Source organism: Microcebus murinus, chromosome X, assembly GCF_040939455.1.
Source record: "Microcebus murinus isolate Inina chromosome X, M.murinus_Inina_mat1.0, whole genome shotgun sequence".
NCBI classification, from domain to species: domain Eukaryota; kingdom Metazoa; phylum Chordata; class Mammalia; order Primates; family Cheirogaleidae; genus Microcebus; species Microcebus murinus.
The window spans coordinates 94,737,011-94,752,175 of NC_134136.1; the positions used below are offsets into that span (position 1 = coordinate 94,737,011).

The window sequence follows — 15,165 nt, forward strand, 5'->3', positions numbered from 1 at the left end:
ACAGAGTCTCACTCTGTTGCCCATGTTAGAGTGTAATGGCATCGACCTAACTCACAGCAACCTCAAACTCCTGTGCTCAAGTGATCCTTCTGCCTCAGCCTACCAAGTAGCTGGGACTATGGGTGTGCGCCACCATGCCCAGCTAATTTTTTATATATATATTTTTAGTGGACCAGCTAATTTCTTTCTATTTTTAGTAGAGACGGGGTCTCGCTCTTGCTCAGGCTGGTCTCAAACTCCTGAGCTCAAACGATCCTCCCACTTTGGCCTCCCAGAGTGCTAGAATTACAGGCGTGAGCCACCACACCTGTCCTGGTCTTTGTTTTTTTAGAGAAAGGATCTTGCTATGTCATCTAGGCTGGAGTGCAGTGACTATTCACAGGTGCCTCAAACTCCTGGGCTCATGTAATCCTTGTGCCTCAGCCTCCCAAGTAGCTGGGACTATAGGTGCCCTACAGGCCCAGCTTAGAGGTCTGTTGTTTTTTAAATGTCAGGAAAACTAATGATGCCCATGTTATATTTCCATTAGTGATTTTCAGAATGTGATATCAGAAGGCAGCAACTACTCACCTCCAGGCACTTGCTCCATAAATATCTTAATGTAGCCGTTCTCTGAAACTGATCCCAGGTACTGAACGATATTGCGGTGCTTGAGGTACTTGTGCAGGGCTATCTCTTCATGCAGAGGCTGAGAGTACCTATTGGGAAAAACAAAGCCACCATCACCTGCCAAATCCAAGGGGCTCTAGACCTGCATTATGCCTCACCAGTACCTGCCCCCCTGTTGGCCATACCTTCTTTCTAGAAACTTTCTCTCCCTTGGCTTCCATGAGACTATTCAACTTCCTATCTGTTAAACAGTGGATGATACACCAGCCATGCAGGGACGCTGGGGGCCAAAGCATGTCAATTTTTTTCAGGCGCCCAGTGGAGTGGCTGGTGTGTGGTAAGTACTCAATTAATGACTGTTATGGTCATTACTGTTAGGGTCTGAACCCACCAACCATTCTTTACCTCTCTCAATAGCCCTTCTTCTACTTCCCATGAAGAGTAGTGTTCTGGAAGGTTCTGTTCTCAGCTTCCCTCTAGTCTTATTCTACAGACTCACCCCAGACCACAACAGCAGCCACCTCATGGGCCACCCAGCCCCAGCCTCTGACCTTTTTAGTTCACTCCCCACCGCTGGCCACTATATTACTTCTTAAAACACACATCACCACATCACTTCCCCACATAAAGACCATACTCTTTGGCGTGGCATACGAGGACCTTCAATTGGGTCAGACTATGCCTTTTTTAAATTTTTGCCTCATTTCAAAAGCCCTCTACTACCCCTCATCCTATGTTCATGTCATATCAGACAATCTGTTGTTCTCTGAATATACTTTGTATTTTAACAGCTCTGATCTTCAGCATAGGCCTCCTTTCCCACTAAAAACACTCCTACTTGTCCCTCAAAGGCCAGCTCAAAGATGATCTATTTTCTCAAGCTTGCCACAAATCACCCAGGAAAAGTAATTCATTCCTCTTCTGTGTTCTAAAACTACTCTGTGTACGCCACTATTATGGCACTTGTCACGTTGACTCACAGGCAACATATCTGCATTCCCACCAAACGGGTAGCACCCTGTGAGAAGGCCAGTATCCTAGTCACTTTTCAGTCCCCAGTGTCAGACCAGAATCTGGCATGGAGAAGGTACCCAGTCATCGTAAATTTAGGGAGTTGGACAAAATAGTCTCTAAAAGTCCCTTCTAGCTTTAAAATCCTAGGAACTGCTACTGGCAATGAAAAGCTGGAACAGGTAGTGCTACCAACTGAAGGCAGTAGTACACATCAGCAACTACCCCAAATATATATATAACTGCAATACCTTATCTGTCATGAAAATAATACACAGGACACTGGACAGGGGACACAGGAGACCCGGATCCTTGTTTTGTTTCTACACGTCCTTGGGGAAGTCATTTAACCTTCCTCAGCGTTGGTTTTCTTATTGTTAAGTGAAGAAATTGAACTAGTTCATCTTAGGCCCTACCTTGTAATTCATACAACATGTTATCCCACTGAAAACTCAACAAATGAATGAATGAATGAATGAAGGGCCTTACAGCTGGTGGAAACCATTTATAAACCATCCCTAATAAATTAGTGATCACCCAGATAGGGAGATGTTTGCCCATATCCGCCATACCCAGCCCTGAAAGCCATACCACAGCTGTGGTCTGACATGCCTGTGGCCTACAGCACGATTATTTCCTATGCTGTGGCCATTACTGTGTATGTAGCTTCTCTATAGAAATGCTTGGTAGTCAATACTGCAATGCTCTTGTTCAGAATTCAGGTGAGATATAAATTCAAAAAGTGAACATTTTATAAAACTAAAAAATGTTGAAGAAATAAATTAGCAGTACTGATGGCAGAAAAACAGCTCAAAAGCTTTGGGTGAAGTTGAAGAGCAGAGTGTAAAAAATGAGTCTATATTGCAAAAACATGATTTTCTTACTGCATTTATTTATTTATTTATTTATTTATTTTGAGACAAAAAGCTCTGTCACCCAGGCTGGAGTATAGTGGCATGACCATAGCTCACTGTGGCCTTGAACTCCTGGGCTCAAGCAATCATCCTGCCTCAGCCTTCTGAGTAGCTAGGACTATAGGTGTGTGCTACCATACCCAGCTAATTTTTCTTATTTTTTATAGAGACAGGGTCTCACTGTGTTGCCCAGGCGCTTCCAAACTCCTAGGCTCAAGTGACCCTCCTTCCTAGGACTCCCACAGTGCTGAGATTACAAGCATAAGCCACCATGCCTGGCCTCACATTTAATTTTCTGTGATAATACATCCAAACAAATCATAGCCATATTTAATTGCTACAGTATGAACTTATTTTAATTTTCTTTTTAATTGTTTTTTTTTTTTGTAGAGACAGAGTCTCGCTCTGTTGCTCAGGCTAGTCTTGAACTCCTGGCCTCAAGCGATTCTCCTGTCTGAGCCTCCCAAAGTGCTGGGATTATAGGTGTGAGCCACCATCACCTGGACTGCAAGTGTGAATTTATAAGAACACAGTTACATATTTGAATATTTGGAGACAACTATGTAGAAATGTAAAACTTGAGATTTAGTTGATAGGTAGAAATACAACTACAGTTTTCTTTTAAAATATGACCCTCTGTAATCTACAAGCCTTTAAGTGCAGTTGTTCCATTTTCTGAATCTATTTATACACAGAGAACAAAAGTAGATCACCCTTACTACAGGAGAATTACAAGTTTTGTGATAAGTTTCATCCTTAAATTCTCCTCCACGCTATCGCCGGTGGGCAAGGGATCTGGGATGTGGAGATGGCAACTGAAGAATGTGGAAGGCCCACCCAGACCTACCTGCTATCTCTCTCCGGGATTTCTTTGATGGCTATTCGTACTTGGTTGCTCAGATCTCGGCCGGCATACACGATCCCATATGTACCTCTCCCCAAGACTACTCTGTCACCATTTACATCATGGTCATACTCGTACTAAAGAAGGAAAAACCACAGGACAAAAACAACAGCAACAAAAAACACAACCTGTAGTGGAGAAGCCCTCTGAAAGATGTCTAGCAATCTTTTAAAAAATTATAAATAACATTATTGGAGTGCCAGGCAAATCACAGTTCTTAGGTTACATACTTTTCATTAAATAACGCCTTTAAAGGGGTAGAATTCTCAGTTCTTCATATATTCATAGCATGACTTTATGAAATAGAATCCAAAAAAATAAAAAATATGGCTCACATGTATCTTAACTTGCTCACCTTTTGGAATTTTTCTCCCCATTTTAATGCTGCAATTTAAAACTGCTTCTAAGCATGCTAAATAATCCAAATAGGTGTCTTCCTGCATGATCCCTTATCAACTTGTCAGGAAACAAGTCTCTTTCACAATAGCCCAGAAAAGAAGTGAAGGTCAATAAAATTGAAATGGTCTTAACACAAAGTATGCTGGGTTCCCCCCTCTTTCAATCATATAGATCTAACAAGTAAACACACACTGCAAAAAATCTGATTTATAATTTGCATTGCTATTTTCTTCCCCCAATCTTATATCATCAAAAGCTGCTGCACACAGGAGCATTCAAGTTGATGCTTCTCCGTGATTGAAACAAATGTGATGCATGCTGAGCAACACGTATTTCAAGCTGAGAAGTAGCAATGGATTATTTCTGTTGTTTTCCATACTCTGCTGTACTTACAGAAGTGTAGCTTATACACAGAACAGCATGTGTGTGCCTGCATGTGTGTCCCTTTGCATCTAGTTCTAGGGATGCTCATGACAGTTAAGACTACTAAAGGGTTGCCATCCTGTCTGATTTAACTAGAAATTAGCCTGCTTCATAAGACTTTTAACTCACACCTTCCTCTGTCCCCCCACACCTGTTCCCCTCAAAGTGCATTGCTCAGTTCATTTCTACAATAAACTTTGATCCTAAGCTAAGAATTCTAGTATGTAACTCAAGAATTAGAATGAATCTATTTAATTTTTTTTTTTTTTTGAGACAGGGTCTCATTCTGTCAACCAGGCTAGAGTGCACTGGCATGATCATAGCTCACAGCACCCTCAAACTCCTGGGCTCAAGTGATCCTCCTGCCTCAGCCTCTCAAAGTGCTGGGATTACAGGTGTGAGCCACTGTGCCTGGCCTCTTTGATATTTTCTAAAAGAAACTGCAAGGAATTCCTTTCAGTCTAATTTGAATATATAGTAAAATCTCATTAAATTGTAAAGACTGGGAGAACCTGAATTGGTGGCAAATCTGAATAATTGTGTGAGATTTAAACATATATACAATGGTGTATAACCATGGAATATAACTGCACTGTCCAAACGAGATTATGATAATCTTACTTTTTAAAAAATGATTTTGAAGTTCTTATATTTAGTACACTATATGCACATAGATATAACTAAAGTTGTTTTAGGCATAAATGAAAAACTCTTGCTTCTGGTTGGCCAACTATTTCTCTTGCAGGCTCATAAACATTACTAATTAGCTTAGAAAAAACATTTTCATAGGTTGTGCATAAAAGGCAATTTTTGTCTAGTCCATGGCCAAATTTTTCTTAAACATTCTGACTGAAAGCATCCTAAAGTAATGAGATTTTTCTACAGAGATATATTAAACCTAACCTCTGATAGCCATGAATAGCAATGGCTGGCTGGGTCATGACAATTTCTAAATGTACTCAATAAGGATTTTTACACAAAAAAGGGGACATTTTCTTTCAGCATCAAAGACATAATAACTTTTCCATGTTCTATACCTTCTGTGACTCACCTCTAAGGTGTCTCCATCAGTCTCTCCCTCCAGCTCCACTGCACTGCCCATGGAGTTGGTTATCATCTCTTTGACCAAAGAGCAAAACCTAGAACAGCAAACGTCACAAAGATGCTATCAATTAGGATCATTCTTGTGCCTTACCTTTAACTTAGCCTTATTACATTAAACTATGCTTAACTGCAAACTGAACTTTTACAACTCATTGAATGATCAATCCTTGATTTGACATGGTACTTGGGTGGTTATCTAATCTAATGCAAATACTCACATGATACTTGAAACCCCTTCTATATAATATCTCCACCAACTGGGTGATCAACTGATGCTTGAGCGCCTCTAGCAACAAAGAATACATTACCTCCCAAAGACAGCTCATTCTTCCGGAGAGCCTAATGAGAAATGTTTCCCTTTTACTGAACCAAAGACTTCTTTTATGTGGGTTCTATCCACAGGTTGCTTAGAATTAACCCCTCTTCTACATAACAGCCCATTAGAAATGAACATAATTTTATTATGTCCCTTTAAGTCTTTCCTTTTTGTTCCCTCACTATTTCCCACTCTACTAACAGGTAATTCTTTCAATGTGTCCCTTTATTACTCTTCAAGTCTAGCCCTGAGACCAATGTTCCAGGGGAGATCTAACTGATGCTAAGGATGGGGGGACCATCATCTCTCAAATTGTAGACAGTCTAGTTCTTTTTTTTTTTTTTTTTTTTTTTTGAGATAGAGTCTCACTTTGTTGCCCAGGCTAGAGTGAATGCCGTGGCGTCAACCTAGCTCACAGCAACCTCAAACTCCTGGGCTCAAGCAATCCTGCTGCCTCAGCCTCCCCAGTACCTGGGACTACAGGCATGCACCACCATGCCCGGCTAATTTTTTCTATATATATTAGTTGGCCAATTAATTTCTTTCTATTTATAGTAGAGATGGGGTCTCGCTCTTGATCAGGCTGGTTTTGAACTCCTGACCTCAAGCAATCCGCCTGCCTCAGCCTCCCAGAGTGCTAGGATTACAGGCATGAGCCACGGCGCCCGGCCCGGCAGTCTAGTTCTTAGTGAGACAGATGTAAGGTGTCATATTAAGTGGAGGGCAGAGGAAGAAATGCATAAGGTGGCCACATAATTTGGTTGAGACAGATTAAGCATTACAACTATTACCCATAAATCTTTCTCACAAATGCTGCTGGGCCACATTGGCCACTCCCAGACTTGTGTAGTTATTTGCAAACAAGTGACCTCGACTCATTAGAAAATTTTTATTCAGAATTCTCTCTTAAGATGTCAAGAAGGAATATTGTACACTTCAGGATACTTTCCACAAAACATTAAAATGCTCTTTTCTCTAACCCACCATTCCACCTTTTCTTCTTCTAATCTTTGAAAGCTGAGAAACCCTATAGACAGGCTTTTTAGGAGGCACATGGTATGCATTCACCAGAACTAACATTTAAAAGATGGTATCAACTGTTGTTAAGAATATGGGACAACTGGAACTCTCATACATTGCTAGTGGGAGTGTAAATTGACATGGCCACTTTGGAAAACTACTGGCATTATCAATCAAAGCTGAAAGTACCCTATAACCCACTAATCCATTCCTAGGTAGGTATATAACTCAACAGAAATCAGTGTATATGTTCACTGAAAGACATGTATACAAATGTTCACAGCAGTTTTATTCATTAATAGCCCCAAACTGGAAACAATCCAAATGTTCATCAACAGGAGATCACATAAATTGCTGTATAGTCATACAATAGAACACTACACAGAAATAAAAAGGATGAACTGATACACGCACTATAGCTGAATCTCACAGATATTACTTTAAGGGGAAGAAGTAAGAAACAAAAGAGTGCAAACTAAATAATCCTATTTGTAGGTAAAGAACAGGTAAAATTAACCATTGGTGATAAAAAAAAATCAAAATAGTTATTATTTGAAGGAGTTTAATGACTGGAAAGGGGCACAAAACATTTTCTGGGGTGCTGAGCTGGCGGGGCAGGTGCAAGGATACAGATATATGTAAACGTTTATCAAGCTGTATACTTAAGTGCCAGGCGTGGTGGCTCATCCCTGTAATCCCAGCACTTTGGGAGGCTGAGTTGGGAGGATCACTTGAGGCCAGGAGTTCAAGACCAGCTTGGGCAATATAGCGAGATCCTGTCTCTACAAAAAATAAGGCACTAAGTAGTGAATGAGGATCAGAAAGGTAAACTGATAGTAAAAAATATTCTGCCTAATATCTGGCAGTATTTTTCTTACTATAAATTGAAGGTTGTGACCCAAGGGTTTTTAGTCTAATTTTTAAATATGTTGTGATTATGATGTCTGAGATACACTGAATTAAAATCTCCTCAAATTACATGATATGCATACTCAAGCTAGGAATAAAGGGAACTTCCTCAACTTGACAAAGGCTATCTATGAAAAACCTGCTGCTAGTATCATACTTAATAATGAAAGACTGGCTGTCTTCCCCTTAAGATCAGGAACAAGACAAAGATATCCACTCTCACCAGTCCTATTTCACATTGTATTGGAGATTCTAGATAGGACAATTAGGCAAGGACAAGAAATAAAGGCATCTAAGTTGGAAAGGAAAAATTCAAACTATATCTGCAGATGACATAATCTTGTACAAGAAAACTCTAAGGAATTCAATAAAAACTATTGCAACTAATAAATGTGCAGCAAGTTTGCAAATTACAAAATATAAAAGTGTATGCTTAGATGAAAATAAAGTGTATGTTTAGACATTTTGGATTGCAGTGAACAATCCAAAAATTAAAAAATTTCATTTACAATATCAAAAGAATACTTATATAGATATTTAACAAAAGAAGTATAAGACTTGTACACTGAAATCACAAAACATTATTGAAAGAAATGAAAGAAAATCTAAGTAAATATTAAATAGAAAGGCATCCTGTGTTCATGGATTGGAAGATAATATGGTTAACATGACAGCACTCCCCTAATTGATCTAGATAGCTTGTCAAAATCTAGCTGTTTTTTTTGCAGAAATTGACAAGCTGATCGTAAAAGTCACATGGAAATGCAAGCATTCACAATAACCAAAACGATCTTGAAAAACAAGAACAAAGTTGGGGCGCTCACATTTCCTAATTTTGCAACTTACTACAAAGCTACAGTAATCAAGAAAGTCTGGTACCTGAGTAAGAATAGACACATAGAACAATGGAATAGAATTGAGAGTCCAGAAATAGACTCTTATATTTATGGTGAACTAAAAGAGTACTAAGACCATTCAATGGGGACACGATAGTCTTTTCCATAAATGGTGCTGGGACAATCATCTATCTACATGCATAAGACATGAAGTTAGACTCCGTACCTCACACCATTTACAAATATGAATTCAAAATGGATCAGAGACCTAAATATAAGAGCTAATACTATAAAACTCTTAGCAGAAAACTTAAAAACCATAGAACACCTTGGTTAGGCAAAGCTTTCTTAGCTATGAACCAAAAGCACAAATGGACAATAGATAAAAGAAAAAATAGATAAATGGAACTTCATCAAAATTAAAAACTTTTGTATTGCAAGTGATACCATCAACAGAGTGAAAAGACAACCCACAGAATGGGACAAAGTATTTGCAAATCACATCTGATAAGGGACTTGTACAGAGAATGTATATAGAACTCTTAAAACTCAATAATAAATAGAAAAATAACCCAATTAAAAATGGGCTAAGTTTGTAAAAGCAATACATGTAACCAAAATATTTGTACCCCTGTAATATTCTGAAATTTAAAAAGAGAAAATTCAAAAATTTAAAAAATTTTAAGAAATGGGCAAAGTTTGGAGAAACCTGGCAAACACCACTTTCACCAGGTAATTCAAGTCAACATCACCAGTAATGACATAAAGATACTGTATGTCCCCTGATAAGAGGCCCTGAGAAGGACACAACCTCAGTACTGAGGTGTTCCTACCCAAAATACATAAGACTAGTGTAATCATGAGGAAATAGTAAATAAACCCAAACTGAAGGACTACACAAAATAAACTGCCTATATTCTCTGAAAGTATTACATAAACAAAGACAAAGACTGATGATGGTGAACTCCTTACAGACATGACGACTCAATGCAACACGTGATCCTGGACTGGATTGTGGACCAGAGGAAAAAATCTTTTGTTTTGCTAGAAAGGACATTAGTGGGACATTAGGTGAAATTTGGGTAAGGTATCTAGATTATAGCACCATATCAATCTTAATTTCCTCATTAGATAACTGTACTGTAATTATATAAGTGAATGTCCTTTTTTTTAGGTAATACACTCAAGTATTTAGAAGTAGTGGAGCATTACATCTACAACTTACTGTTAAACACTTCAGAAAAAACTATTGCATATAGAGAGAATGTAAAACAAATGTGATAAAAGGTTAACACTGAGAATTCTGTGTAAAACATAGATGGAAATTGTTTGTTCTGGTTTTTGAAACTTTCCTATAGCTCTGAATATTTTCCAAAATGAAATGTTTAATTTTTTTAATTGGGCAAAGAATTTAAATAGACATTCCTGTAAAAAAGATATATAAATGGACAATAAGCACATGAAAAGATGCTCAGTATCATTACTCACCAGGGAAATGGAATCAAAACCATGAGATTCTACTTCATATCCACCAGGATTGCAATAATCAAAGGACAGATAATACTAAGTGTTGGCAAGGACATGGAGAAATTGGAACCTTCATACCTGGCTAATGGGAATGTAAAATGAGAAAACAGTCTAACGGTTCCTCAAAAGGTTAAACAGAGTTACCATCAGACCCAGCAATTTGACTCCAAGAGAAATGAAAGCATATGTCCTCACAAAGACTTGCATGCAAATTTTCATAGAAGCAAAATTCATAATAGCCAAAAAGTAGAAACAACCCAAATGCCTATCAACTGATGAACAGATAGGATGTTGCATACCCATACAACAAAATACCATTCAGCCACAGAAAGAAATGAAGTACTAATACATGCTACACATGCATAATATTATGCCAAGTGGAAGGAGCCAGTCATAGAAGACCACATATTGTATGATTTCACTTATATAAAATGTCCAGAATTGGCAAATCCATAGAGATAGAAAATAGATTAGTGGTCACCTAGGGCTGGGAGTCAAGGGTGGTGAGGTTGAGGGTAAATGGGGAGTGACTACTAATGGATACTGGGTTTCTTTTGGGGGTGATGAAAATATTCTAAAGTCAGATTGTGGTAATGGTTGCAAAACTATGACCATACTAAAAACACTGAGTTATATACTTTAAATGGTCACATTGCATGGTATGTGAATTATATCTCAAAAAAGGCTGTAAGAATAATTTTATATAAGTTAAAATTTCAAGAAAGACAGAATAGCAAGTAAATATATTTTACAACAAAGGCCCCTTAAAAATGATTCACCATAATTAGACTGCAAATACCTGAGACAGCTGTAACTCACCTACTACACTGGTCTTCAGTGGAAAAATAGATTTGAAAGTCATCAGAATTATCATGGACATAAAGAAAACAACATCGTTCATCAAACTTGGATAGGCTGTAAAATTTCAAAACAAAAGAATGCTTATACATAAGTTATGGTACCAATTTTAAGTTTTTGAGAAACTCTAGTAATGTATTTTCTTCTTTTTTACAAATTTCTGAAAGATTCATTAATGTTTCAACAATAATCTCCAAATTTGCCTTTTCTTTCTTTTTTTTCTTGTAGTTAATCACTTTTATTAAGCGATGGTCCCAAAACCAGAACTCCATTATAACATAGACTATAGTACATATATACATGAACAGCATGTAAAATCTTTTTTTCCCCAGCATATTGTGGGAGTATAAATGTTAAGGTTACATATATTGCCCTTACCCCCCCTTCCCCCTCGAGTCAGAGCTTTAAGCATGTCTATCCCCCAGTTGGTGTGCATCGCATTCATCATGTATGTATATACCCATCCCCTCCCCACCACCTGCCCGACACCCAATAAATGTTATTCCTATATGTCCACTTAGGTGTTGATCAGTTAATACCAATTTGCTGGTGAGTACATGTGGTGCTTATTTTTCCATTCTTGGGATATTTCACTTAATAGAATGGGTTCCAGCTCTATCTAGGAAAATACAAGAGGTGCTATACCACTGTTGTTTCTTATAGCTGAATAGTACATCATGACATCCAGTTATAAGACTGACCAAAATATCAACTAAAGAGGTCCTTCTATGTGCCTTTTATTTCTTTATGAAATTAAATACCAGGGACATTTATCTTGTTTGAGTTTGTACTTGTCAACTGACTTTAATATGTATCAAAAACTTAATATAATTCAGTGCTAAGCCAAGCATAGGGGCAACAGAAAAGGGAATAAAATATGGTCTCTGCCTTCAAGAAGTTTATAATCTTATGAGAAAGGCAAAGTATTTGTAAAATAATCCATTATGGTATCAAAGGAATTTCTAGACTTAGAAAATATCAGGACACAGTATTTGTGGCCACACAAGGGAAATAGAAATAAACATGATACCATAGATCAAGACAGGCTTTGAATGGTATCTGCTCCATCTCTATCCAATGTCTGCACCTGACTCTATAGGTCCCCCAACAAGCAACATTCAGCTTGTCTGAACATAGCCAGTGGCAGAAAATCATCACACTCTAACTTCTCATAGATTTCACTGTTAGAAAGTTCTTCACCCACAGTGGGCCAAAGCCTCTGCTATGTGATGTCCCTCATTCTGCCAGGAGGCACCATGGAGAATAAGGCTAGATTCTCTTCTACAATTAGACTTTCAAACAATTGAAGCCACTTTACCTTGTCCCTTCTAAGTCATCTCTTCCTGAGATCCAAACCTTCTTAAATCATTCTTCATATTATACATTACATGACAAATACTGAGTTGAGACACCAATAGTGTAGGGGGGATCCAAAAAAAAAATGAAACTAGGTTATACGTGAGCAAGTTTTGAAAACCAATCCGTAGAGGAACTACGACAGTTAGTTGGATGGCCTTGGGAATGTTCAAAGTATAATGTTCATGTCACATCAGTCCTGAGGTCTGACTCACCCCAGGCCCTTTGCAAATGTCCATTGATGGTTGAAATGGCAGCTAGAGGTGTCTCTACAGGGAGGTTCAAATGGAAGGTTCTTGACTACATGTTCTCATATAACTTAGTTACTAATACATTTTTGAGAAAATTCAGCACTTTCGAATTACTTGGTATTTTCTGGGCAGTATTATCCAAATGCACTACTTAAATTACTTCCTTTCCTATAAAATGATATAAACAGTATTCTAATTTAAACACTGATGTGTCCAGGACAGGATCATACTGTGTCTGGAGGTAACTTGGGGATTCGTTCAGTGGCTGAGGCAGTCTCAGAATGAGAGAGAGGTGAGTTCTAGTCCAAGCCCTTTATATGATAAAAACAGAGAAGCAACAGACCTAGAGAGGCTGACTGACTTTCCCCATGTCACACAGCAAAGAGAGATCAGAATTCACATCTACTTCAGAGCCGCTGTCACCCTGGAGCATGCTAGTGGGGTGGTGAGTGCAGCTGAGGTGTAGCAGCCCTACTAGGGGAAGGCCACACAGCTCAGGCCCAAGTGGCCACCACTCCTGATTCAAAAAACAAGCTCCACACCTCTCCACAGAATAGACCACCTCACACCCTCTCTAAAGCACCCCTTGGCTTATTGCTCTGCCCAAGAGACACTAACCCAATTGTCATTACCAAATGTACTCCTGGCTTCAACCTTTTGAGGTCATTGAGCACTTGAACATCTTTGACTCAAAGAAGATACATTTTTTCTTTCTACAGATATAATTTTAAAGTTTGACACGAGTTTCATCCGCTGGATATGAGAAAAGCTACCCTGTGATAACAATCTAAGATGCTCTTACTAGCAGCCCATTAGGAACTAGCTGGGCAGGGCAACAAAACAGAAAATAGTCCATTTTGGATTCTGTTAAAAATAAGAATCTCACGTATTATGAATAAGTGGCAACATTACAGTGCATAAAACATCATCATCATTTGTATTAAAACAATAACAACCTAAGGTATGAAACTATTAGAATTCTAGAGGAAAATGTTGGAAACACTCTCCTAGACATCGGCCTAGGTAAAGAGTTTATGAAGAAGTCCCCAAAGGCAATCACAGCAGCAACAAAAATAAATAAACGGGACATGATCAAACTAAAAAGCTTCTACACAGCCAAAGAAACAGTCATGAAAATAAACAGACAGCCTACAGAATGGGAGAAAATTTTTGCATCCTACCCATCTGATAAGGGGCTGATAACTAGAATATACTTAGAACTCATGAAAATCAGCAAGAAAAAATCAAATAACCCTATTAAAAAGTGGGCAAAGGACTTGAACAGAAACTTTTCTAAAGAAGACAGAAGAATGGCCAACAAACATGAAAAAATGCTCAACATCTCTAATCATCAGGGAAATGCAAGTCAAAACCACAATGAGATATCACTTAACTCCAGTGAGAATGGCCTTTATCTAAAAGTCTCCAAATAACAAATGCTGGCGTGGATGCGGAGAGAGAGGAACACTCCTACACTGCTGGTGGGACTGCAAACTAGTTCAACCTCTGTGGAAAGCAATATGGAGATACCTTAAAGTGATATAAGCGGATCTACCATTTGATCCAGCAATACCATTACTGGGCATCTACCCAAAAGATCCAATGACACTCTACAAAAAAAGACACCTGCACTCGAATGTTTATAGTAGCACAATTCATAATTGCAAGGCTGTGGAAACAGCCCAAGTGCCCATCAATCCAAGAATGGATTAATAAAATGTGGTATATGTATACCATGGGGTACTATTCAGCTCTAAGAAACAATGGTGATATAGCACATCTTATATTTTCCTGGTTAGAGCTGGAACCCATACTACTAAGTGAAGTTTCCCAAGAATGGAAAAACAAGCCCCACATATACTCACCAGCAAACTGGTATTAACTGAGCAGCACCTAAGTGGACACATAGGTACTACAGTAATAGGGTATTGGGCATGTGGGAGGGGGGAGGGGGGCCGGTATATACATACATAATGAGTGAGATGTGCACCATCTGGGGGATGGTCATGCTGGAAACTCAGACTTGTGGGGGGAGGGGGGAAAGGGCATTTATTGAAACCTTAAAAACTGTACCCCCATAATATGCCGAAATAAAACAAACAAACAAACAAAAAACAACATTTTCTCCTACATTCTTACCTTATTCCTTTTATGGAAGAGGCTGTAAAATTCCATTCGTGGATTTGTTTCTGCAAGTATCAAAGACAGAAATCAATAGCTTGATTTTTTTCTAAGCAAAGGATCATTTTTGGTTTCATTCTATGGTCACTCATTTCTGCCATTTTACTTTAGTTGTGGTTTAAGGGTTAGAGCAATGTACCTTGCATAACTTGGAACATTAGAAACATTTTCTAATGTATTATAAAAATCCATTTGTGTCTCTATTCCACTTTTGAGCAAACAATATAAATTTGAAATAATCTAAATTTGAGATACAAATAATAGGCACACAATAAGTACACAGTGAATGGCTTTTCAAATCTTCTGTCACCATAGTGGGAAAACTCTAAAATGAGCAAGAAACAGCCCACCTGAGTGGAGCAACTTGCAAAAATGTTGGAGAAGCAAGACTGGCAGACACCTTTCAGCATTCATCATTTTTTCCCTCTCACGGGACACATAGCTAAACTCTATTTCCCAGCCTCCCTTGCAGCTATAGGGCCACGTGATGGAATTCTAATCAATGGGATATGAGCAGGAGTGATACAACATAACCTGCAGGCCAAGC

The 15,165-nt window shown here is 38.4% G+C and overlaps 1 protein-coding gene across 1 annotated transcript in view; it reads right to left on the reverse strand.

Annotated features, from left to right (window-relative positions):
* Window positions 1-15,165, reverse strand: part of MAP3K15 (mitogen-activated protein kinase kinase kinase 15) — a 124,511-nt gene that overhangs the window by 25,619 nt on the left and 83,727 nt on the right. The window contains exons 12-16 of the mRNA XM_075999490.1: window positions 14,577-14,626; window positions 10,792-10,887; window positions 5,312-5,399; window positions 3,382-3,515; window positions 571-698 (exon numbers count right to left, since the gene is read on the reverse strand). Coding sequence (XP_075855605.1) covers window positions 571-698; window positions 3,382-3,515; window positions 5,312-5,399; window positions 10,792-10,887; window positions 14,577-14,626 — 496 coding nt within the window. The remainder of the gene's footprint in view (window positions 1-570; window positions 699-3,381; window positions 3,516-5,311; window positions 5,400-10,791; window positions 10,888-14,576; window positions 14,627-15,165) is intronic.